Raw genomic sequence first — 26,937 nt, forward strand, 5'->3', positions numbered from 1 at the left:
CCACAACATACTTATATGAAGTAAAATCAGCTGAATGTGTTTCACTGCCCTCTGTGCTACTGACTGGACCGCCTTTGCTCGTGGCTTCATCCAGGAATATCAGAAAAATAGGTGTTTCAATCATATACGTATATATATAAAACAACAATATTCTATCTTCCCATAACTAGGCTGCAGTTTTAAAGAGATAATCTGCCTTAAAACAAATGTATAAATACTAAAAACGACCAGGGTGCGAGGATTGTTTGGATTCTTGATCAGCAGAAAAAGTTTGGGAGTCTTTCTCCCATCTTTTATTCTCAAAGTTCTTCTACTTCTTTAATGTTTTTCAGTGCTTCCTCCTCCCCCTGTTGTCGTCGCTGTCGTCGTCGCTCACTTATTGTGACTTCAAGCATTGGAGTGACTCTGGTCTCCCTGAAGTGGCTGAAGTTCCTGAGCCACGTGGTTCTCCTGGCCCTCTAGTGGCAGCGCGCTGTTGCCCAGCTTCCTCCGCAGTGCCTCCGCGGTGTGGTTGGAGCCCCGCCTTTGGAAGCCGGAGGGGTGGCCGAACCTGGGGCTGGCTTTGTCCAGGAGCCTCCGGGTGCCCGAGGCGTCGTGCAGGTGCTCGTCCTCGTCGGTGTCGGCGTCGATGAACTTGTTGATGGACGTGTCGTGAAAGGTGAAGACGCCGGGTCGTAAATTCTCCGGGCTCTTGGTGGGCGTCCTGCTGCTCGCCGTCGTGTACACTGAGCTGTCGGAGAGGGGCCCCGTTACCATGTCCTCACCTTCTCTGAAGTTGACCTTGAGTGTGTGGCTTCTGTGTGGACCCGGTCCGGTGCCTCGTGCCCCTGTCCGAGGCGTGTTCGTGCCCTGGAGTCCCTCGTGCTCGTTCTCCAGCGTGGGCTCCAGGCTCGGGTTGGTGCTGACTCTCCCCGGTATGTTGCTGACGGGGCTTTGGCTAAAGCGAGAGCTCTCGGGGAAATCCGTGGTGCAGCTGATGAAGCTGTCCAAGCTGGAGATGCTTCTCATGTCTGTCACAACCTCTGCTTTGCCTGGGACGGCAGCTTCAGACGCAATGGTTCCCATCTCAAACTCGGCTTTTTTGGAGGGCGGACCTTTTTCCTTGCCGTTGAGGTCGGGCTGAGTCATTTTGTTGTAGATCTCCTCCAGTTTCTGCACACTCAGATGCTGAGGGCTGCTCGAGGGCTTGGCCTGCTCCTGGTAGCTGGACTCAAGAGTCTTCACGGGGCTGCCGGAGTGGATCTTGAGTTTGGGTGTCCCTTTCTGCGGACTTGGAGATACATGATTGTCGTGCAGCTTCTCCTTTTTTTCCTCCGATTTCTCCACCATGACGTCCAAGAGCTCTAAATTGTGGCCAAACGTGTCTTTCATGTTCATGGAAACGATGCTGCCGTTTCTCTTCGCCCGCTCTAGGGCCTCTCTCCTCTTAATGGCTTTCTCTTGCCTCTTTTGCTCCTTGTAGAATTCGGAGAAGTTGTTGACGATGATGGGGATGGGCAGCGCTATCACCAGTACTCCAGCAATGCAGCACAAACCACCAACGATCTTTCCCAGTAAGGTTTTGGGGTAGATGTCACCGTAGCCCACCGTGGTCATCGTGATGGTCGCCCACCAGAAAGACGCTGGGATGCTTTTGAACTTGGTGTCCTCCTCGTCCTTCTCCGCAAAGAACACCAGGCTGGAGAAGATCATGATGCCCATGGCCAAGAAGAGGATCAGCAGGCCCAGCTCATTATAGCTCCTCCTGAGAGTGAAGCCCAGTGACTGGAGACCTGTGGAGTGACGGGCCAACTTCAGGATACGCAAGATCCGCATGATGCGGAAAATCTGCACAACGCGTCGCACGTTCTGGAACTGTAGCACGCTCTTGTTGGACTCCGTGAGGAAGATGGTGACGTAGTACGGCAGGATGGCCAGCAGGTCGATGACATTCAGCGGACCCTTGAAGAACTTCCACTTGTTGGGGGAGGAGAGGAAACGGAGCAGGTACTCCATGGTGAACCAGGCGATGCACACGGCTTCCACGTGAGCCAGCTGCGGGTTGTCTGTGGGATGTCCGAACTCGTCCGTGTCCTGCAGCTCTGGGAGCGTGTTCAGGGACAACGCGATGGTGGACAACACTATGAAGAGGATGGAGATAATCGCCAGGATCTGGAAAACACAGAAGGACAACAAAAGAAGAACATTAAAGGCGCCATATGTAAGAATGTGGCCAAAAACGGTTACTACACTCAAATTCAAAATACCGAGGTCTTTTAGGTTTTGATTTCTGACGCAACTGGCAACCCGTGGTTGCTCGGCAGCTGAGACTCTACTGACTGCAATGATTGGTAGACGGCGGTAGGTGGCGCCACATGCCAAAACATGATTTCAAAACATAAACATGATTTGCAGTCTGCAAAAAAAAATTTTTTAATGTAAATATTTTGGCTGCACTGTTGTTGTTGGTGAGTTCAGTTTGTTATATGAACATTATTCCTGAGTCTCTGTGACATATTAGGAGGATTTTATGGCCAGTTGATTTAGATTTATTACATAATGCACCTTTAATCTTAAGATCCCAGTGTTGCAGCCCAATCTAATGCCTTGTTTTAAGGATTACTTCATCAGTTGATTGGTTTTCCTGTAAGGTCTAGACCAGGGGAGTCAAACTCAGATGACCTGGAGGCCAATTGTTCTGGTCAAGAAGGGGCCGGTCTTTATAAAAATAAAGAAATAAATCAAGGTAATAATCATCATGAATATCTTCATGATGATATTTCACTGAATTTCAAAGTAAAAGTGCTTGTTTTGATACTGAACGATGCATAATTCGCAATCGTGACATTGATGATGCAAATTAAGCCTATGAATATCAAAAACAGAGAAATTCATCTGTAATTAAAACACCAAAAAAAGCTTATTTATATGTAATTTAACGTTTGATGTTATACATTTAGTAACGTGATAATCACAACTGAACATATCTTGTTATTACTATTATCAAAATATTAGCTAGCAAGCAAAAATATTAGCTAGAAAGCATATTTAGTATAATATTCTGTGTGTATATATATATGTGTGTATATATATATATGTATACATATATGTTTCCTTAGAGATGAACATTTAACACTGTGACTTACCCTTCAGTGTTTGCTTTCAGTAAAATGTCATTCAGTTTCAGGACCAAACATGCTAGCTTTGTCACTGTTAGCATTTTAGCCTGGGGCTTTTGATGCCAAATTACTAACATGGATTTGTTGTTGACTTTGTCATCAAATGAGCTGCTCTGTCTCGTTCTTTTCATCTTTTTTTGAAATAACAAAAAGCAAAAGTTTAATCATCAGATCTTAATGTTCTAATTGCAGCTGTACACTTTTAAGTCTATATCTCAGTAAATACACTGCCGTAAACACAGCAAACAACAAAAGAAGTGGTCATTTTTTGTGTGTGATCACGTGCGACAAAACATTAATTTAAGGGAGTTTTGCTTCATTTGCTGCATTGAAAAGTAAAGTAGGCTAAAGGCAGTATGACATTGTAAGACTCACTGCACTGATCTACATAAACTCAAAGACATAGGAATCAGATCATCCCATCACTTGATGGGTTTTTAAACTGTTTTTCCTGACTGAACAAAAATGCCTCTACCCCAGGTTTTCAGTTCATGTAAGTAAATTTTTTGGGATTTTCAGCTCCTTTTTTCATGATGAAATGCAAAGTCAGCGAACACAAAAGAGAGATCGGGTCAGAGATAATGTGGTGTTTTCCCTGCGGTCGAGCTGTGAGGAGGTCGAGGTCGTTTAGGGATTGTTTTTTTTTATTTTTAAAAAAAGCTCCGGACCCTGTTCATCTCTCCATTTCTGCTTTGTACGCTTCAAACCTTCAGCGCCTGAGGCTACGCGGAGAATCTCAGAGCATTACTCGCGTTACGACGCACAACTGACACGGTCAGTGCGCTTTAAAGACAGCCCTGGAAAACCTCTGAATCACCGAGCGGCCGACTAACGACATAATCTGCTGAGTACAACCGGGTCTGCTCTATATTCTGACCGATTAAGAGGGCCCACGTAGCGTTGGGCATGTGCAGGTGTGCCACACCTATTATACCTGCCCCGGAGTCGGCGTGAAATCCAACACAAGGTCACTGCGGAGCCAGTCGTGAGCGGGATTATTCACCTGGGTACCAATCAGCGACCGTAAGCTTTTATTAATCCTGACAGGAGACTGTTCTGTCCTCCTGTCTTGGCCTTTGAGGAAAGAGAGAGACTAAAAGCAGAGCAAGGGTGAATTCCAATTCCTTGCTTAACCCTCAATCTCAAAAACGCTCCCAATAGTGCAAGTGCTGTCCCGATTCTCAGATAAATTAAGTTGAGGGACAAAGTTTAAGGGCTGTATCGCCCTCAATATTGAGATTTTTTCCGTGACCACCCTCGGGAACAAGGGCTACCCAGAATGCATTGCGTGTTTCCGAAGGCAGCGAACCGAGTACGCTACAAATGAAGTATTTTCTTTGTTAATAGAGATATAAAAATGATGAAAACCATTGTATTATCTTAGTTTAGGCCCATATTATGGATTACTGACGTCATTGTTGCGTAACATTTATTTTACGATCTTTTGTCAATAGCCGGCCGGTGCGGACAAGCGATCGTTTGCTATGGTTTACTTTTCAATAAGCCGTGGTGTGTGGTAACTGTCAGCTGAATATGTCCGTGGTTGTGGTATTTGTATGAGTATAATCTAATAACTAACTGACAACCTAATAACTTGACTGAGAAACAGATCGTAATAAATAATCCTGACGTAAATGTGTTCTTCTTCTTCTTCTTTTTTGGAGTTGACAGACTGGACGCAGCTTTCGTGCTATTCTGCCCCCTACAGTCTGAAAACATCTGCATTTAAGGAGTGTCCCATTTCTAAGTGACAAAATAACCCTCAACACTTGGTTTTGAGGACCAGTTAAGATTAAGGGTTGAGATTAATGGTTAAGATTGAGGGTTAAGATTGAGGGTTAAGGGCCAATTCCAATTCCTATCTTAACCCTCATTAAGTAATCAATAATATGGGCCTAAACTAAGATAATACAATGGTTTTCATCATTTTTATATCTCTATTAACAAAGAAAATACTTCATTTGTAGCGTACTCGTTTCGCTGCTTTCGACGCCATCTTTGTTCTGTCAAAACACGCAATGCATTCTGGGTAGCCCTTGCTCCCAGGGTGGTCTCGGAAAAATCTCAATATTGAGGGCGATTCAGCCCTTAAACTTGCCCCTCAACTTAATTTTTCTGAGATTCGGGACAGCACTTTTGAGATTGAGGGTTAAGCAAGGAATTAGGAATTGGAATTGGCCCAAACTCTGCTGTGGGTAAAAAAAAAAAAGGAAAAACTTCCAGGAATGACTTTTAACAGTGAGAGTGAATTAAAGGGCAAACATGAACGAAGTAAAACAGCCTGCCTTCTGCTCCGCGTCCCGAGAGACACCGATGATGGATGGAAACGCTCAATTGCAACCCATTAAAGGCAGATTTATCACAAAAATAATCACAATTAATGTCAAAGTGACACAGGATGGTCCCCGTAATAGTAACAGGTTGAAGTTACAGCTGCTATTTTCAGCCTTTATGAGGACACGGAGGTCTGATTCAGGTTGCCAGGGGACCCGAAATTAGGAGCTGCTGGAAAAGTTAACACAACTTTATATCCATAATTGTGTCCGCTGTGACGTTTGAGGAGAAACGACCACGACGAATGAGTGCCTGATTTTTCAAAATTGGACGCACCGGTGGAAGTCACTCGTCGACTAATCTCGCTCAGATCTGAGGAAGTGACATCTGTGGACAGATCTGAGACAGAGGAAGTGTCGCAAACACAGTCCAAACAGGAATTTGTGATTTTCCTCGCTTAGGCAACATCATGATGATGATGATGATGATGATGATGTGTAAGCAGGGGTGGTATAAAAAAAAAAAAAAGGGCTATTGGTGAGCGAGAGAATTTGAGTAAAGTGTGTGGAGGCTTTAGGTTAAGACACATTTAGACACAGATACACGGCTTAAGAGGGTTATTGTTAGAGTTGTATTACCTCATTAGCTCTTAATGACGAGCAGTGAGGTCATGGGGGCGCTATACGCCCTCACTTGTGTGTGTGTGAGCATACACACGCACGCACGCACACATGCACGCACGCACGCACACACACACACACACATTATATATTTACTCCCAGCTCAGTAATTAGCCCCAAACCAACCTTCCCCCCGGGGCCAAGAGGCAGGAGACTGAATATTTAATATCCTTCTCCTGAAGTGCTAGGTGTGTGTGTGTGTGTGTGTGTGTGTGTGTGTGTGTGTGTGTGTGTGCGTGTGCGTGTGTGTGTGTGTGTGTGTGAATGGGGGCGCTCAGAGTGCACAGTACAGAGAGTTAGCCTATTTTTTTTCACACTGCTTTCACCACACAAAGTCACATAGCTCTGCTTTTTTTTCCGCGGCTGGATCAAAACAGCGCTGCTGCAGAGACACAGATTGTATCTGTATAATATTACTGCCTGCTCTTTTGCGACGAGTGGGAAACGATGACTTTTGGAAGGTTCTCCGAACCACGTTTTATCAAAACACTCGATATAATATAATAATAAAAGCGTCTGTTTCAGCCTACATGAGCAATAAAGCACCCGTCGTCCAATTTAAGCCGCCTGATCCTGTTGAATTTAAATCTGTTTTTGCTTTTAAGGAAGTCGAGGGTCGCAAAGTGGACTTGACCCTTTAACACCGAGCGTATCGGCAAACTTTGCATTACTGTAATTACGCAACGGTTTGTGCTATCCGAAGAATTACAACGGTTTCTGAAAGCGGAGAAGTTCCACTTCAAAGTCAACGTGTGGTTATTACGGTAATTTCACTCACAGCTGTCGCAGGAAGCCGGCAAATCAGAGTTTTTGTCACCATAGAGGAAAGAGTTGCCTGTGCATGTTTCCAAGACTCAAACAAATGTTCCTTTTAATATATGTTTTATACTGTTCTTATTTAAAATGTACCACTCAAAATCTGGTGTTTGTGTACAACTGCAGTGTTTTTTCTCGTTTTTGTTTTTTTTTCATTTTAAATCGTTAAAACAGTATTTTTACTTTAGTAAATCATAAACAACTGCCAGATGTGGAAAGTTATTCTGTAAAAAAAATGGAAAAAAGCACTTAGTTACAGGACAATTTCTGGTCCTTTATATGATTAAAATAAGCAAAAAAGTCTGGATTGACATTTTGAGGTTAAATCAGGGCTGTCAAACATACGGCTCGCGGGCCAGAACCGGCCCACCTAAGGCTCCAATCCAGTCCACAGGATGAATTTCTTAAAATTTCACAGTATGATTAATCATACTGTGAAATACTATATTTGTCAGTTTCAGACACCTGTGACTAAATGTTTTGTGCCTTTGTGGATCCACTGTGATCTGTACGTTGTTACGCACGTGTGGAAATGCTAAACTTTTGCATAACGTTGTTGAAATTTCATTTATTCTTCCTCAAAAATGTTCACGTTTTTGTAAAAAAAAATACTTAAATTATGCTATTATTTTACTGGTCCGGCCAACTTGAGATCAAATTGTATGTGACAGCTGAACTAAAATTTAAAACTAAGATTAAAGATACTTTTCCATATGATTTAAAGGTGCATTATGTAATAAATCTAAAGCAACTGTCCATAACAACTCACCAACAACAACAGTATAGCCAAAATATTTGCATTAAAAATATAAATTTTGCAGTCTGCAAATCATGTTTATGTTTTGAAATCATGTTTTGGCATGTGGCGCCACCTACCGCCGTCTACCAATCATTGCAGTCAGTAGAGTCTCAGCTGCCGAGCAACCACGGGTTGCCAGTTATGTCAGGAAACGAAACCTAAAAGACGTCGGTATTTTGAATATCAATGTAGTGACCGTTTTTGGCCACATTCTTACATATGGCACCTTTAAGATATATAGAATCAGAGTGCAGCTGCAACAGAGCAGCGAGTTCGACAAAGACTTGAAGGAAGTAGCGAACGAATAAGGAGAGAAATATGACACGGGAATGACATTTGGCTCTGAGAACAAGTGCCTTTGTTGCTGTCGTCACCAGGCTGACATTTCAGAGTGTGTGAAAGTGTGAAATGTTGATTCACTTCAGGTTCTTCTGGCTCGTCTTCATCACCAGTGGGTTTGTCACACGAGCTAAATCAATGGAGGGATTATGTCCGACGGACGGTGACTCACTCACTTTATTTTCTGTTTCTGCTTTTGTACGACGATTTAAATTTTTTTTTTTTTTACCAAAAATGACTGCTGTTCCTCAGTGTCTGTTATTATTTTTGTATTTTTGCATCATCTTTAATGGAATGAGTTGATGGAATTACCCAGTCATGAAACAGAAAGGGGAACAGAGAAGCCGCAAAAAAACACAGAATCACGTCGGAAACGTTCCACATGACGACACCAATCAGGGATATTTCTCTCAGTGGTGTGTTTTCATTGTTTATTTTTAACAACAGATAATCATGAGGTTTGGCTGCACAGATATTATCATAGGATGTGTTGATTGTGAAAATCCCTATGTGCGCACACTGCGTCCAAGAATTCTCAAGTTGGACTATTTTTACGAAAACGGAACTGTTCAAAACCGCCTTGTTCGTGTCGCGTCGCCCTCTATAAATAACGCCTGACATGTTTGTTTTTGAATTCCCATCTGAACTGAAAATAGAGTTGTGTGGTTTTTGAACAATGCTCGTACGTCACCGCCTATCTTTTGAGTCACTTTTGCAGGCCGCAGCTCGCTGGAGGGTTTTAGAAAAACAAACAAACCAGCGAGAATAAGATCACGGAGAAGTCAGCTGACGCTCGCTCGTGTGCTTTTGTTGTTCGCGTCGTTGTTCTGCCTCCGTACGGTCGTGAAACTTGAACAACGGAACATTATTTATATGCTGAATCTGTACGATGCAATCTGAGCAGACTGAGGGAGCTTTTGTTTGTATACAGTGGAAGCACAGGGGCAGTGGAATTGACTTTTCTTTATGTTTTCACTCATAATCCCACATGTTTGCAGTGTTGTCTTGGCTTGCTGTACTTAGAGAAACAGAGAGGCTCGTATGGCGCTAACAGCTTAGCTAACAGCTTAACCCAACAGGCTACCCAGCTCCTCGTACAGGCTTTGACTCATATCCCGCCTCGACTACTGAAAAGCAGTGTTGTTTTCGTCGACGATGACAAAATCTTTTCGTTGACGAAATCTTTTCGTTGACGAAATCTTTTCGTTGACGCCACTTCTTTTTTATGACGGTAGCGAGACGGTGACGAGATAAACATGGCTCTTTGATGACTAAAACATGACGAGACTTGTGTGAGCTTTGGTTGACGAGACGAGAATGGACGAAAATGTTAGTGGGTGGTCTGTCAGACGTTAAGAACGCATGACATTTCTGCTTATTGTGGGTTAGGGTTAGTGGTGTGTGTTCACCGTTGAATGACGATCGATAAGGAAACCCACTGAACGACTGAACTGTGGCTGTACTTCTTAACAAAGACGGAGACAGACACAGACACTTCTGCTATGTAAGTGGACTCGTTAGCATTTTAAGCTAGCGATCTTTATGCTAACGTGTTAGCAAACAACAAACAGATGAATTATTTAGCGGCAGAAAGAAAGCAGGACATGACAATAATTGATTTAGAACTCAGATATAGAAGTGACTAAAATGTGACTAATACTAATAAGTACTTTCGTCCAAAAGACTAAGACTAAATCTAAGATGGTTGTCAGAAACAACACTGCTGAAAAGACCTGTGCTGTGAAACCACTACAGATGGTTTTCAATCAGCCTTACAGGTCCACATGTCACTCCTCTGTTCATTGTGAGCTCCACTGGCTACCGTTAGCTGTTAGCATCAAATTCAAATCACTGATGCTAGCCTGGGGTCTGCTCCCACCTACTTGAACACTCTCATAAAGGCTAATGTTAGCCCTCGACTACTCCGTTCAGCAAGAGGATTGTTGTGCGTCACTCCACGCTGGTGGAATGACCTAGTGAGCGCTAGCAGAACACGGCGGCGTCCCTGTCTCTTCGAGAAGCTCTTGAAGACACGGCTCCCTCGTATCTCGTGGAGTTCTTTCCAAGACTTCCTCTTCTATGTAGCTTATTCTTCTTTGGATAAAAGTCTGCTAAATGCTTAAATGTTAGCTTAATCTGTAGTTCTTCGGGGTGTCAAACACATGCTAGTTCTATAAAAGTCTTTCATTATTAATTACATTTAAGGACCTCCCGTGTGTGTGAGCAGATGTGCCGTACGCCTCTCGTCTGGACCTGTTTCACCTTGCCTCACGACCTTTATCCCGTTCCACCTTTTTTTTTTTTTTAAACCTGTGCCAATCCTGGTGCCAGGTGCCACAGAGGTGACAGGGAGATGGATCGCCGAGCTCGCAGTGCTCTACGCTAGCACAGGATGTGTCCTTTTTAGAAAGTGTGTGAAGGTGGTGCTAAAATGGTGAAGCGCACAAACACGAGGAGGTCTTTTACCAAATCTACCTGAGGTCTTGTGAATCCTTCATGCACGACCGTCACGCTCAGATGACGAGCTGTTTTGATTGTAGAGATGAATCTAGAAATATCTAGGTTTTGTTTTTGTAGTGTACAAACAAACATTTCCAACACTCTTTAAATCCATAGGTCTCTGTGTGTGGTTTCGGTTCTTGTTGCAAGAATATTAAAATATACAAAGTAATGCCAGCCACTAGGTGTTAGCACGATGCATTTCCATGACGACTGACGGGAAAAAAGACGTGCATGACGTCATGTTTATGTGCCGCGACAACGGAGTCCAGGCACCGTTTACCAGTTAACTCTGTTAGCTGCATTAGCTCCCTTTTAGAGTCAGTTAGCGCACCTACAGTCGAACTGGAGTGGTCTGTTTATAAAGTTTAGCGTTACTTTAGAGACTCGTTTTAACAATCGGGAGTCATGTAAACATGACGTCACGCGCGTCTTTTTCCGGTCAGTCGTCATGGAAACGCGTCATGCGTTAATGTTAGCGCGTTAAGGGAATATTTCATACTTTTGCCACAGATTGTGCAAGAAACTGAGTGCGTTTCAAAGAAATCACAAGGTATCACAAGGAGGTTTGATCATTTCTCCAAAAAAAAGTGGAACTATGGCACACATGGTGTTTTTTAATATTACGACTTGATTCTCTCGCTATGACCAATGTCATCAAACTGATGTTGTTTAGATTGAGAGACTCCTAGTGGCTGAAAGTACATGTGTGTGAGATTATGTTCAGTTTAAGTTCTTGTGTATTATTTAAATAAAAGTGTTTGATTGTCGTTACTGTGATTGTGAAATGAATATGCATGCAAATGTGTTTGTTTTTTGTGTTTTAATGATATACAACTAGAGTTTAAGTAACCCAAAGGAAGTTTGTTGGAACTTCCTGGCAACCAAAAAAGTGATCTACGAGGTACAACAAAACATGATCAGATTTTTCTTTTTAAATTAACTGACTGTATTGTTGTTTTATTATCAGCTTAGGGATCCAGGGAGTGGATCCCTCACCTGTGGTTCTCCCTAAGGTTTCTACCCTTTTTCCCTTTTACAAGGGTTTTTTTTTCCCTGGTAGTTTTTCCTTACCCTGGTCGAAGGTCTAAGGACAGAGGATGTTACCAACCCTGTGAAGTCCCGTGAGACAAACTATGTTTTGTAAACTGTGGGCTATATAAATAAAGATTGATTGATTGATTGATTGATTAATGGACAATACAAATCTCACATACAGCTCCTTTAATAATTCAAGGTCATAGTCGTGTGCTGGTATCTTTGGAGACGTTTTTGACCGAGGGGAAGGTCAGAGGTGGAGAGTAAAGGTGCAGACTGTGAAAAATGAAGGCAAAGAAAGAGAGAAAGAGTGAAGTCTCCCTCGTGGTCCAGAGAGTGAGAACCTCTCTGATAAAACACCTGTCTGTGATTTCACCATCAGCCTTTTCAAGTGTGCTTTGACTAATACATGCTGAGGGATCCTGAACGTGCTGGTTATTAAAGACGAATCTAAAGAGCAGAACTCTCTGCTGCTGCAGACTCATCTGCCAGAGAGCCGTTTCATAATTAAGCATGAAATGAACGACTGATCTGAGATTATTAGATTATTAGGCAGTAATCTCCTGCATCCTGTTAGTGATGCCACCGTTTTTATTTTCAAAGATATTATGGACGTGAAAGTGGAAACACATGCAGCACCAGGGTCACTGCAAATGGGCTCTTTTGTGATATGAAGCATTTTCTCTTTTCTCTGTTAGTTCTCCCCTGAGGAAATGTAGAATATATCACTGTGTACAAGTTTGAAATAACTGTTTCTTACAGAATGCATATCAACTTATTTATTTTCTTCTTTTACTTGGGCTTTATATCCACACAGAACTTTATACGATCTTTGTCCTTTTTGTGTCCTTCAGAGAAGAACCTGGAGCATATATGCAAACCTCTTTTTTAAGTACATATTACAAGATATACAGAGACAGAGTGAAGAATCCAGGACGACTAAAGGAAAGAAAATAAAAGTTATCATAAAAAGTGACTGAACAAACTCTCAACAATATAAGGACGACAAAGACGACAGCGAAAGAGCAAGAGAACGGTGGAGCTGTGACATTATTGTTGTGTACACATGAAATGGTAAAGGTGGCCTTTTGAGATTTTGTTTCCACTTGGGACCAATTTCTTTTCCAAAGGGCTCCAGAATGACGGTTCCATGAGGATAAAAAGTTACTAAATTATACAAATCATCAACTTGTCATTCTCCTCGACTCATTTTTTCAGCCCTTAGGCCTTTTGGTGTAAATCAAAATGACTGCATATGCTTAAATAATGAAGTGTATACAGTTATACAGGGTATCCGCGGGGTCTTAAAAAGTCTAATAATTTGAATTTAAGGCCTTAAAATGCCTTAAATTCTCCTTAAATCTCTTAACGTTACTTTTATTTAAAACATAACATAAACTTCAGTCTCGCTTTGAAATGTTTCTATTTTTGAGGATGCGATAACATCTATAACTCCAACACGGAACTAAAGTAGGCCACCTGTGCTGCCCGGGGAGAATTTATCGAGCAACACTAGCTAGCTGGTATGCGCGCCGCCGCGGTGTGTTACAGCTTAGCATAGCAGCGGAGAAAAATAATGAAAGCCCAGAGCTAAGCTGAATTGCAAGTTCAACAATTTATGGCTCCAATTTTTCCTTCATGTCGTTTGTACTTTTTTGCCAGTATGGATTTGAAATGGGTCTTAAATTGTATTCATTATGGTCTTTAAAAAAGTCTTTAAAAGTCTTAAATTCGACTTGTTGAAACCTGCAGAGACCCTTTTGTATAAAGTCAATCAACACAGCTGATCTTCCTCACAGGTTGTACTGTACTGTACGTCTGCAGCCTACGAATGGAACAGCTCATCTATCTGTGCTGTAGAGATGTGCGCTGTAAAACAACACTCGGAGGCTTCCTGCACAGTCACATCCCAGAGAAACATCACACCCAGCTGAAAATGACAAGCACTCCAAGTCAAGTCTGGCTTTGTTCTCGATGTTAGTTTCTGTCTGGAGCTCCAGATGTCTCTGGTTGCTCAACATCACCTCCAGAGCAGAGTAAAATCAGGCAGAATGACTATTGGAAAGTGGACATCATCCATCCATCCGTCTGTCCATCTTCTACCACTTTATCCTCCACATGAGGGTCACAGGGGGCGCTGTGCCGATCCCAGCTGACATACTGGGCGAAAGAGACAAACAACCACCCACTCTCACACCTACGGTCAAATTTAGAGCGTCCAATTGATCTAATCCCCATTATGCAGAGCAGATTATTGCATTTTTTTCAGTAAAATCTGTGGAAAGAGGCACCAAAACTGGCACAAATGCTCCTTGGGGATTGTTCTTTTGTTAAAAAACCCATTAGCCACACAAAAATCAACATGGATGGTATTTTTTTTTTTACAATATGGCCACCAAATTCAAGCTCTGAAATTATATTTTCGGGCTATTTTTTGTATAAAATTGCCTCATAGGTATGATGTTGACATCAAATCATACATTTTTGACGACAGAGAAGTCAGATTTATTATACTGGAGAGGCTATGAAGCTTCCTTTATATGAATTCAAATTCTGATGTAAGAGATGGTTGGAAATGGCGGCCATCTTTAAAAATGGCGGCCATTTTCCATTTTGAAATTTACTTGGCTAATTTCAAAAGAATGACCCTAGAGGTACATTCTTTGTGGTGCTTCTTTCCAGATGTGAAAGATTTTATTGCTAATATGCTACTGCTACTACATATTGCATGTTTTTTTGGCTGTGGGAGGAGTCTTCTTCTTGTCCCGCGAAGACAAGAGTGTGAACCACTACACCAGGGGTTTAGTTCAGGGGTCACATACACAAACACATTTTGATCTCAAATATGGTCTTTCACAGTATGATTCATCTGAAAATAATCATTAGTTGCAGCTCTACTCGCGCGGTATGTTAATTTACCGTGGGAATAACACACAACTCCTTATATGGACATCCTGGGTGTGTGTGTTTATAGGTCACGTATACAGTAGACACGAAGACAAACGAGATACCTTTTATGGATCTCGGGGTCTGCCGAGAGCTAATTAATGTTTGGCTAATTTTCGTCTCGGGTGACTTCTCCTCCGCGGTGTTTACCATAAAAGGCGCAGGTCATCTGGTTCCAGTGACAATGATTGAGTGTCAACACAGAGAGTGGAGAGAATGACCTGGTTCTGTTTACCACCTGAAACAGGAGAAGCCCCCCCGGCCGTCGCCTGTAATCCTAACATGACGCCATATCAGCTGTACACGGCGGGTTTAGCTTCAGCTTTAGCACAGACACTGGATGACATTCAAGACTGATGCGTTTAAATGAAGGAGGTACGACTGTACTCTGCTGGTCAACAGACAGTTGAAAGAATAGCCCTCTCTCTCATAGCTCATATTGTGATTAATTGATCTGCAGAATTCACACAATTGTCATATTAATCACGAGGCTGTTAGCGTAGCATTGAGACTTTAAAGGTGCATTATGTAATAAATCTAAAGCAACTGGCCATAAAATCCTCCTAATATGTCACAGAGACTCAGGAATAATGTTCATATAACAAACTGAACTCACCAACAACAACAGTACAGACAAAATATTTGCATTAAAAAAATCTTTTGCAGACTGCAAATCATGTTTATGTTTTGAAATCATGTTTTGGCATGTGGCGCCACCTACCGCCGTCTACCAATCATTGCAGTCAGTAGAGTCTCAGCTGCCGAGCAACCAGGGGTTGCCAGTTACGTCAGAAAACGAAACCTAAAATACCTTGTTGTTTTGAATTTGAATGTAGTAACCGTTTTTGGCCACATTCTTAAATATGGCACCTTTAAAGCACAGAAAACCTTTTATTGCTGCAGTAGCAAGAAGACTCAGATGAGTCAAAATAAGCACTTCTGCGTACTGGATCATAAAGACGATGATTGTAAATTGCATGCTCTGTCAATTAAGCTACCATTTTTTCAGTATTGAAAAAATAACAGGTTTCAGACAAAAGTGGTCCATTTCAGCTTTAAAACAAGGGCAAACAGCAAGTCTGACTCATCATCATTAAACTATTAAGCATCTCCAAAGCTTATTTCACATGTCTATTTAAAATTTGATGTGTGAAATAACAAAAACATCTCTTAGCAGATTCAACAAATGAGACGTACTGCAATTTTTTTTGATTGTTCAGGTGTAAAACAATGATATTTTTTCTTCTGACCACAGGAAAATGACGGTAAAATCACTTGGTATCAAAGAACGTGTTCAGCTAACGTGTCGTTCACCTGCTTTGGTCCCAACTAAAGTGTGTATATGAGAACCCAGAGTTGCGTTATACACTTCAGGGCTGTTTGTGTCGGCGTTTGTACGGAATATAAACATGAAACACTCTCACTATCAAACCCCTCTGATTACTAAATATGAAGAGAAGCGGCCTTTTTCACCATTTTGCTCACAGTTTAAAGAATCTCTCTGTCTTTTATAAGCCGTATACCTGCAGCCTCACAGCAGGACCCTGCTCTTCGTTCTGCTTCTTCTTCTTCTTCTTTTATACTTCATTTCCTCATCCTCGGGGGATTTTTCTACATAAGCGGCAGAGCCTTTCTGTGAGGTTTTTGCATTGAGGATGAGACTCATTTACAGGACAAAGTCAGGCGCAGGTGCACGAGTGAAGCCTTTAAACCACTGATAAAAGGGTTTTTACGATTGTTATTGTGTTTGAGGAGGAGTTAATCTAATTCTGGCTCTGACGCATCATCGAGCCATTTTTTAGACCTGCCTTAAAAATCCTAAAATCCTTATATATGTGTATATTCATATGTATGTGTATATATATACATACATATATGTGTGTATTTATATGTATGTGTATGTATATATATATATATGTATGTGTGTATTTATATGTATGTGTATGTATATATATGCATGTGTATGTATATATGTGTATATATGTATGTGTATATATTTGTGTATATGCATATATGTATGTATATGTATATATGTGTATATGCATATATGTATATATGTATGTGTATATATGTGTATATGTATATATATATACATATATGTGTATATACGTGTATATGTATATATGTGTGTATTTATATGTATGTGTATGTATATATATGCATGTGTATGTATATATGTGTATATATGTATGTGTATATATTTGTGTATATGCATATATGTATGTATACATATATGTGTATATGTATGTGTATATATGTGTATATGTATATATATATATGTGTATATACGTGTATATGTATATATGTGTGTATATATGTGTATATATATGTGTGTGTGTGTGTGTGTGTGTGTGTGTGTGTGTGTGTGTGTGTGTATATACATATATATATATATATAATGTGTGAAAAGAATCTGCTTTTCACAGACTTTAACGACGTGTATCTGCCGTTTACTTCAGGGCTGAAATTCCATTCCTTGGAGCTGAGTGAGTGACCTCAGCAGCGGCAGACAAACATCTCACCTCTCTCTTCTCTTCTGTTCTGTGCCTGTGAAGCTGTAAATGCATCACATGATCCGACCTGGTCCCAGTGCGACAGGAGGCCACTGCTCAGCGTCGCCATGGCGACAAATTTACCAGATTGCAATTATAGAAAGTGCTGCGCTCGTCACCGTCTGACAGAATCTGTTTGTTTTCTCTGCAGCATCACCATCATCACCACGCTCGTGTGTGTGTGTTCATGTACTCGAGTGTGGAGATATTTGCTCTTTGAGACGTGGATGATTGACATAATGGTTAATTATAACATGTAGTTTATCTGAAGGATCTGTGATGATGGAATTGAACGTACAGGGAAAGAAATTACCCTGAGTCTTGTTTTCCTTTTCTTTTAACCCTTTAACTCTTTGCTTATTTTAACCACATGTTTTTGCTTTTGCACATTTTTCCAGAATAACTTTAAAAATCTTCTGCATGTTAAAATAGTGCGTTAACAATTTAAAATGAAGAAAAACAAAGACGCTGATTCGCCAAACTTCCTACGTTAATGCAAACGTGTTGCCTGCGATACGCTGTATGTTGGGATATTGAATCGTGAGATTAAACGTGACTTCAGAATATCTACAGACATGGAGGCGGACTCTCAGCATCGTCAGTTAATAGCTGAGAAACACAAAAAAATGTGCATGAAGTCATGAATGCTGAGAAGATCGGAAATCAACCGCGCTACAGATGGTACGTCTGGTTCAAATCGGCACAAACATGTTAAATACATGTTAAAATCAATGGTGTCTGTTAATAATCCCTCACACTTTGGACACATAATCTGTCCCACGGTTTGTCAGATCAGGACCCGAATCTGTCCAATTATCCTCAAGTGTTTGTGACACTGTGTCACCAGTAGATGTCACTAATTCTGTCACACTGGGCCTTTAATCTGTGTGATAAAGCTTTAAAGGGACACTGTGTAGTATTTATGGGTTTATATAACCCAAAATCCACTTTTTTATACATATTATGTGCTCCTGCATTATCTACTCGCTGTATAATAGTTTTTGTTTCATTTTCGTAGTGTTTCAAAAAGGCATTGCCACTGTTAGCAGCGAGGCGCCATGTTTCTACGGGAGCCTGTAAGGACAAACCCGAGAGAACAAATCAAGCGCCGAGACGAGGCTGAGAGCGGATCTTTTTACGCGTTTAGAATGGAGGAGCACACGTGTTTTACAGCGGATAAAGGAACACCAGTACCTGACCGTACGCCCGCACCACGGAGAAAGACCACGAGGACGACTTTTGACCGGCTGAGGACACCGTAGCGCTCAGGGAAGGGAGGGGGTGAGCAGAGGGAGCAGTTCGTTGTTGTACATTTCAGCCTCTCCTCTAGATGTCACTATAAACTACTTACTTCACCTTTAAAGAATAATATACGACAAATTGAGTGTCTGTATTTAGGCGTAGCTTCTTTCAGTCAAAGAAGTGGACAGGTGAATGGTGTGACACTGTAAAAGCAGCGTGTCCAGCTGACATTATGGTCAGTGTGCGACGGAGGACACGTGATGCGAGCGAACCAGGATCTGCAGACGGATGATCACAAACAGAGGGATGAACTGTCATCGTATAATGAGAGCGGAGGAGGAGAGAAAACACAGGCTTCTCCTCTTCTCCTCTCACACGTCTTTCTTTCCCTCCTGCAAACACTCTAACACATACGCGCAGCGACAGACAGAGGAAACGCAGACACAGTCAGACTCAGACTGCAGCAGCGCCGCTGTACAGCTCAGCTGTTATAGTTTCCATGGTGACGTCGGGGCTTTTTGTGTGACATTTGCATAACGGATGCAGAAAATGCAGAGGATGCAGAGGATGTGTGCCTTCATCCTGAAGCACAGAGTGGGAAAAAAACTACAGCTTCTACATCATTGGTTCTCAAAGTGCGGCCTGCGAGCCAATGGCGGCCCGCAGAAACATTTCTGGCGGCCCCGCAATGAATTACAGTTGATAGTTTTAATCAAGGAGCTGCTAAGCTTGTTAAATGTTTATTGGACATTACTGGATACAGACCAATAAGTGTAAAGAACTGCAATCTGGTCATTAAAATTATTACAAATGGGATTTATTTCTGCTTTTTTTTCTTGTTTTTTTTCCTTTGGCGGCCCCTCAGTCCAATGTTGGGTTCCTAAATTGGCCCTCAGGTATCAAAACTGAGAACCCCTGCTCTAGATCATCACCATCATCAGAACTCGTAACTTAGCAGTGAATTAGAGTGAATCACATCGATTCAAAGTTTTTTTTCAACAAGTTGTTTTTGGGTGTGGGTTAAAGGGCCTGACATACCAGGGTTATTATAGTTAAAGGTGCATTATGTGATAAATCTAAAGCAACTGGCCATAAAATCCTCCTAATATGTCACAGAGACTCAGGAATAATGTTCATATAACAAACTGAACTCACCAACAACAACAGTACAGACAAAATATTTGCATTAAAAAAAATATTTTGCAGACTGCAAATCATGTTTGTGTTTTAAAATCATGTTTTGACATGTGGCGCCACCTACCGCCGTCTACCAAACATTGCAGTCAGTAGAGTCTCAGCTGCTGAGCAACCACGGGTTGCCAGTTACGTCAGGAAACGAAACCTAAAAGACCTCGGTATTTTGAATTTGAATGTAGTAACCGTTTTTGGCCACATTCTTACATATGGCACCTTTAAGTATAAAACAGAAACTATATTTAGTGAACTGAAATCAAAATAAAAACGACAATGAACACAGCAAAACTAACTAAAACTTCAAACTTCATTCTGGAATACAGACTATTTCAACTGTTTTACTGTTGATTTACCTGCAGGTGTTAAAGGTTAAAGAATGAAAGGATTTGATAATCCTAATACCGTTCAAAAGCTAGAAATGTCCTTATTTTTTTAAGGAAAATCACTTTTTCCTCAATTAATATAACATTAAATTAATCATAAATACACTCTATACATTGTTAATGTGGTAAACGACTATTCTAGCTGCAAACGTCTGGTTTTTAATGGAATATGTACATAGGTGTATAGAGGCTCATTTCCAGTGTTCTAATGGTACATTGTGTTTGCTAATGGCGTTAGAAGGCTATTAGACGATTAGAAAACCCTTGTGCAATGATGTTAGCACAGCTGAAAACAGTTTTACTGGTTCTTTGACGATTATTTCTAATCTTGTCAATGTCTTGACTATATTTTCTATTCATTTTCCAACTCTTTTGACGAATAAAAGTGTGACTTTTAATGGAAAACACAACAAAAATTCTATATGACCCCAAAACGTTTGAACGGTAGTGTATACCAGGGCCTTGAGGTGAAAGTGTCAAAAGCTTGGCACAAATCCGACATCAACAGTTTACGTCCTGTAGTTGTATAAAGTGGAGCTTGACAATAGCTATGATTTACAAGTGGAACAAAACTTCTAACGTGTAATAGGATGTGTTTAATGCTGCTGAGACAACAGGCGAGAGGAGAGAAAGACGCTAGAGCTGCTCTTTGGTCAGATTAGACGAGCTGAGGAAACCAACTGTGACACACACACACACACACACACACACACACACACACAGAGAAACAGTATAGTGGAGCTCTGAGCTGCACTCACTGAAGAAGAAACAATCAAAAAACACTAAACACATGTCAGACTGGAGGCTGACGCTTCACACACTTCCTGTTGTAAACTGGCCCACAGTCAAGCATCGCTATGCTAGTGCAGCCAATCGCTGCCATACATGGAGATTCTGACTGAGTCATCTTTCTTCACACGTTGCCGACTCATAGGGCCTCCAGAGTCCCAAATATAAGTATTAACATGATATAAAAAGTTGAGTTTGCACAATATGTCCCCTTTAAAGGAGAGGCCTTACAGCAGGAGTCAGGAAAAAGTTCAACTGTTCACAGTATTGCATCATGATATCACACGTATACTTAAAGGCGCCATATGTAAGAATGTGGCCAAAAACGGTTACTACGTTCAAATTAAAAATACCGAGGTCTTTTAGGTTTCGTTTTCTGACGTAACTGGCAACCCGTGGTTGCTCGGCAGCTGAGACTCTACTGACTGCAATGATTGGTAGACGGCGGTAGGTGGCGCCACATGCCAAAACAAGATTTCAAAACATAAACATGATTTGCAGTCTGCAAAATATATATTTTTTAATGCAAATATTTAGTCTGTACTGTTGTTGTTGGTGAGTTCAGTTTGTTATATGAACATTATTCCTGAGTCTCTGTGACATATTAGGAGGATTTTATGGCCAGTTGCTTTAGATTTATTACATAATGCACCTTTAATAATACTATTTATGATGCAAAATGAATATCAAAAACAGACATTTATTTTAAATGACATAAATAATGTTTGTGTGTATGTAATTGAATGTTGTATATGATACAGTTAATAATGTGATAATTATGACCAAATGTCTTATTATTACTGTTATAAAAATATTTCTAGCAAATATATATTATATTAGCAACACACTGTGTTTAAAAGACGGTGAAGTCGTGGGCCATGTGTGTGTGTGTGTGTGGGGGGGGGGGGGGGCGGGGGTGCATGTAATTGATCGGGGGGCTGCATGTGGCCCCTGGGCCACCAGTTTGAGACCCTGCCTTACAGAGTCAGAGTTGATGGACAGTGGTGGACTGTTTACACGGCTAATATTAATAGCACTTAGCGGCCTATAATCTATCCACAGCCATATACCCTTCAACCTGTGACCCATCTCTTCCTCTCCTGAATGCTGTACCTCCATGGCCTATATATCACACCAGACAAAGGTAAGGCGATGCTGGTGCATGGTTATCATCACGTATAGGGAAGAGAGGAAATGAGAGCAGCGAGCGAGTATAGGCAGAGGAAGCGTTGACAGTAAACCGAGGGGAAAAAAAACAGCCACTCCTGGGACCGAGACTGTGGAGATATTAATGGGACAGTGGAACTGAAACTTACACAATCCCCCCCCCCCACACACACACACTCTGTTTTCACAATGTGGACGACAATTCAATTAAAAACAAGAATTTGCCGCAGGTTTCAGGGTGATCTACGAGGAGGAGCAGGGAGTCAAGTACAAACAAAGGTGATCCATCCATCGTCTCGTGTAGCGTAGACTCCTGAACACATGAAAACAACACTGCAGGACTTTCTCGTGCACTCTGGGTACAAACGCTGCAGAGGGAAATGACATTTAATCCTCGATCGCCGCAAACATAAACACACACATCATTAAAGCAGCACACGTTCACTTTCACGTATGAGATCACGTCGTTTGGCTGACCCCATTTACGTCTCAGGATAACGACGGAAACTTTCCACCCTGAAGGATAAAGTACGACACAGTTGAGTGGCAGAGGAGCCAAAACTTGCTTTTCTTCTCCAACACAAAAGTGGGGGAAAAAAGGGAAAAGTATGTCCTTTATATTCAGTTTTAAATAGAAGACCCAGAAAAGTTTCTCTCTTGCGCATAAAGTCAAATTCTCTGTCTCATTCACACTCACTGAGGGAGACCCATATAGTTTGAATATGAATTTAAATGCAGTAGATTATACAGTGTGTAGTGCAACAGGCAACAGGTGCTGTAATCTGAGATTATTACAGATAATAGAAAAAAATAATACTAATAATGATAAAGAATGTATAATTGACCAAAGTGCTTTACAAAATAAAAGCACAACAGACAGGGGCTTTAAAGTCAAAATGACCCGGAGGCCAGTGAACTTCTAGGCTGGTCAAAAATTAACTGTTTGAAAATTTAAAATCTATCCTGATAATCCATCATAATCTAGCTAATTTCAAATATCCAGGATGATATTGCTAACGCTTTTCAAAGTAAAAGTGTTTATTTTTATGCATAATTCACACAAAAAGAACTGATTAATGAGGCAATTGTTATTCATACACTGGACTATATTAATATTATCTTCAATTTAATTTTGAATTTAATACATTTAACAATGTGATAAATGTATTATTACTTTTACTAGTATTATTATTATTGTGAGAATATTGTTGAGACCTAAAAGAAATGATATTGGTCGTGTTCATTTAAAAAAAAATTGAGGATTTGCAGCAAAAATTAATGCTAACGACTATGCTAACAGCTATACGCTAACAGCTGTATGCATGTCATAATGTAGCAAAAAAAAATGAATTGTTCACCCAGGTATTATATTCCCTGTATTAAAACCCCATGTGTATTACAGAGTGATTTGACATTTAAACCTCGTAAAAACTAGTTTTTTTTGTATAAGTGGGAATGGTTTATAATTCTGATCCACTGGACCTTTAATGGTCTTTTAAAATATCTCTTGTCTCTGTCCCACCAGAGACTTTGTGGATTCCTCCTGAGTTCTTTTTCTTCTGTGCCATGAAGTGTAAATGAAACACAGATTTGAGTAATTACACAAGTTGTTAAGCGACAAGCACAAACAAGCACAGGAGGATCAACACTGACTAAACGCTGACTTTAGGAGTGGTTTCAAAGAAACACACGGATTCACTTCATTTCTTCACAAGAAACAAATGAGATCATTGATCCCACACTCGTGCTGTCCTGTTAGATCCTGCATGCAGATACAAGTGGGGGATAAATCTTAACAAAACAACAAGGAAAAATAGGTGTATTACACAAAAATGTTTGGAAATGACTCTCGTTTACATGTAAATATCAACCGGCAACCTTCATACCAGACCTGCTGCTCTCACATCTACCTGTTTTTATATAGATTTTTATTTAAAACATTTTTTTTGGAATGTTTTAAACCATCAGTCCTTTACATACATCAAATATTAATTCATTTTTAAATGTTTAACTCTTAAATTGCCAAGTTTTTGTCATGATGCACCTTCATTTTAAGGTCTAAAAACACAATAAATTAAATTATTTTCAATATACTCATGCAAACTGGATTATTTTTTTGGTTTGATTGTTGCGGTCTGGTGTGTGTAAAATACTAGCAGAAACATTTGTTTATATACGTTAGTATTTTTATTTATTGATCATAAAATACTCACGTTAACACGCCTAGAGCACCAAAATGTGCTCATAAAAATTGTATAAATTATCGTTATTATTGTTTTTAATTTGTATAAACCAACATCAGTTCTCATCATACATATTAAATATTAATGAATTATTAAAGTTTTTAACCCTTAAATTGAAGCATCAAAATTAGTGATTTGAATGAGGAGTTTCAATGAGGACACTTTTGGCCGTAAGGTGTGTTAGTGTGAGTATTTTTAGTTTGCGTTGTTTAAAATAGAATAACTATTATGAAATTAAAAGCCAAGAACAAAACACAAATGTGTCTAAGTGATGTTTTTAAGGGTTAAACACTGAACTGACTCCGCCCCCACCCTCTCCTGTGTGTGTGTGTGTGTGTGTGTGTGTGTGTGTGTGTGTGTGTGTGTGTGTGTGTGTGTGTGTGTGTGTGTGTGTGTGCGTGCCTGCCTGCGTGCGTGCCTGCGTGTGTGTGTGTGAGAAACATCTCTGCCACACCTTCTGATGATTTAGAAGAAAAACACACCTGTGCTTCTGACAGTTGACTGTTGGCTAAGTTCAATCACAAACACGCTCAGAAATTACATCATCAATGCGTGTGTGTGTGTGTGTGTGTGTGTGTGTGTGTGTGTATGTGTGTGTGTGTGTGGGGGGGGGGGTGTGTGTGTGTGTGTGTGTGCACACGCTTCATGAATGGAAAAAAATAACAATCTGGATGAGACTGGATGGTGAAACTTGCAAGTTAGGACATGCATGTGTGTTTGTGTGTATATATATATATACAGTACATATATATATATATATGGCAGGTTTATTTATAGAAGCCTCTTGGGAGAAGAGGAATGCCATCCCTGCACGAAGGTAGACGATTTGATATGGTGTTGCGGCGCTGTGTGTCACACCGACGCTTCATCAACCATCGCGGGTCTGTGTCTCATTAGGTTGAGCAACACTCACTGTGTGATATTAACAACCACCAACCACACCTCTTCTTCTTCATCATCCTGTCATTGTGCAAACGACTCATATTTAATCATATATACAGTATATATATATAAACAACACAACTCCTTAGAGGCATGGTAGCTGTTGAAAATCCACCCGCAGCCACTTTATTAGGTACACTAGACACGAGCGGTGGAAGGACTGCTGAAATGTTCTTCTCCAGTAAAAGTACAGCTTTATTTAAAGGTGCCATATGTAAGAATGTGGCCAAAAACGGTTTCTACATTCAAATTCAAAACACCGAGGTCTTTTAGGTTTCGTTTTTCTGACGTAACTGGCAACCCGTGGTTGCTCGGCAGCTGAGACTCTACTGACTGCAATGATTGGTAGACGGCGGTAGGTGGCGCCACATGCCAAAACATGATTTCAAAACATAAATATGATTTGCAGTCTGCAAAATATTTTTTTTTTATGCAAATATTTTGGCTGCACTAAGGGTTCCAGGTGTTAAAACCCTTGAGGGTTCCTTTTAAAACCCTTTATTCAGGAAAGGGGTTTTAAAGGGTTCTCTGGATCAAAATGGTTCTTACTGGAACGATTAATATTACCAAGAACCCTTGAAAAACTACTTTCTTCTGGAAAGGGTTTTTCAGAAGCAAATGGTTCCAGGTAGAACCTCAGCCCTTGTAGAAGGATTGAACGTTTTGGAACCCTTATTTCTAAGAGTGTGTGTTGTCCTCTCTCTCTCTCTCTTGGAATTGATTGGTCGGTTTAAAATGAGTCATTGTGTTCCAGAAGAATTAAAGAGAGTGGGCGGACACATTGATCCAGATTCTCCCTTGAGAAGATTACACTAATCTATGACGATCATTAGAGGTGGGTGCGCACACACACACACACACACACAAACCTCTCGCCTCACTCCCACTCAAACCAAACCTCAAACCCTGAGGGGGTCAATGCTGCTGCATTATCTCGGCTAAACCAAACCACACAGGGACTTGCTCACGTGCCTCGTAGAACCAAGCGTTACATTAGCGCATTAGCGTCGGAACGACGTGAATTCCACTTCCTCGCGCCGCAGGGAATAATATTTCTTTCCCGAATACGAGCAAAGTAACAGGAGAAGATCACATTGACGTGGCTGCTGTTTGCTTTGTGTCCTGCCCTGTGTTTGCTCAAGAGCGGCGGCTGCTGAATGAACAATGCACCTCCCCATCTGCTGCCTCCATTCCTGCTGAGGTGGTTTTTTTTATTTCACTCGCACAATGAGCTTCACTTCATCATATTATTGCCTCACTTGGTTTCGGGAGCAGCTTCTCTGTCAGGTGCACACACTTCACTCACTGGAGAGTAAACAAATTAGCTTTTTAAACAATGTACAGTTAACCTGAGAGTGGATGATATGTACACTGGGCCGCACCTGTAACCTGAAGCATTCTTTAATCCAGCATGGCGTCCCGTGACAGACGTGATGACCTCACACTGAGTGACTGACGCTGATCTTAGACCTTTAATTGAACACTCTTGTGTTGACTGTTTATCAGGTGTTGGGTTCTGTATCAGATTCAGGTAATTACAGTTCCTCAGTGCGACAGCGGCAACACGTTTAATCCAAGACAATGTTGTGTTAGACTCTCCACAACATTGTGTAGTTATGAATAAATGTTTTTTTTATTGTATTGTAAAATCGTCTTTTCAGAAAACCTCCTGACGAAGCAGAAATGAATGACAATAAGCTCACGGACTGAGACGGACTGAGTTGAATTTGTGTCCTGAACCATGTAATCTTCCACCGTGTGTCATGTGACCAAACTCAGCTCAAATAAGAAGCATGAGTGAGATTATACAGAGCACACACATGGATCATTCCCTGAATTTCAAAAATTCATTAAAATTATTCCTTAATAGGTTTGC

The 26,937-nt window shown here is 41.0% G+C and overlaps 1 protein-coding gene across 1 annotated transcript in view; it reads right to left on the minus strand.

Moving 5' to 3' along the window:
• Positions 1 to 387: 387 nt before the first annotated feature.
• LOC310929279 (potassium voltage-gated channel subfamily B member 1-like) overlaps positions 388 to 26,937 on the minus strand; it is a gene marked incomplete at both ends in the record, with an annotated part of 38,336 nt that continues 11,786 nt past the window's right edge. The window contains one exon of the mRNA XM_083892002.1: positions 388 to 2,151. Within this exon, the coding sequence (XP_083748128.1) occupies positions 388 to 2,151 (1,764 nt within the window). The remainder of the gene's footprint in view (positions 2,152 to 26,937) is intronic.

Source organism: Microchirus variegatus (assembly GCF_963457635.1).
Source record: "Microchirus variegatus genome assembly, chromosome: 7".
In the NCBI taxonomy this organism is placed as follows: domain Eukaryota; kingdom Metazoa; phylum Chordata; class Actinopteri; order Pleuronectiformes; family Soleidae; genus Microchirus; species Microchirus variegatus.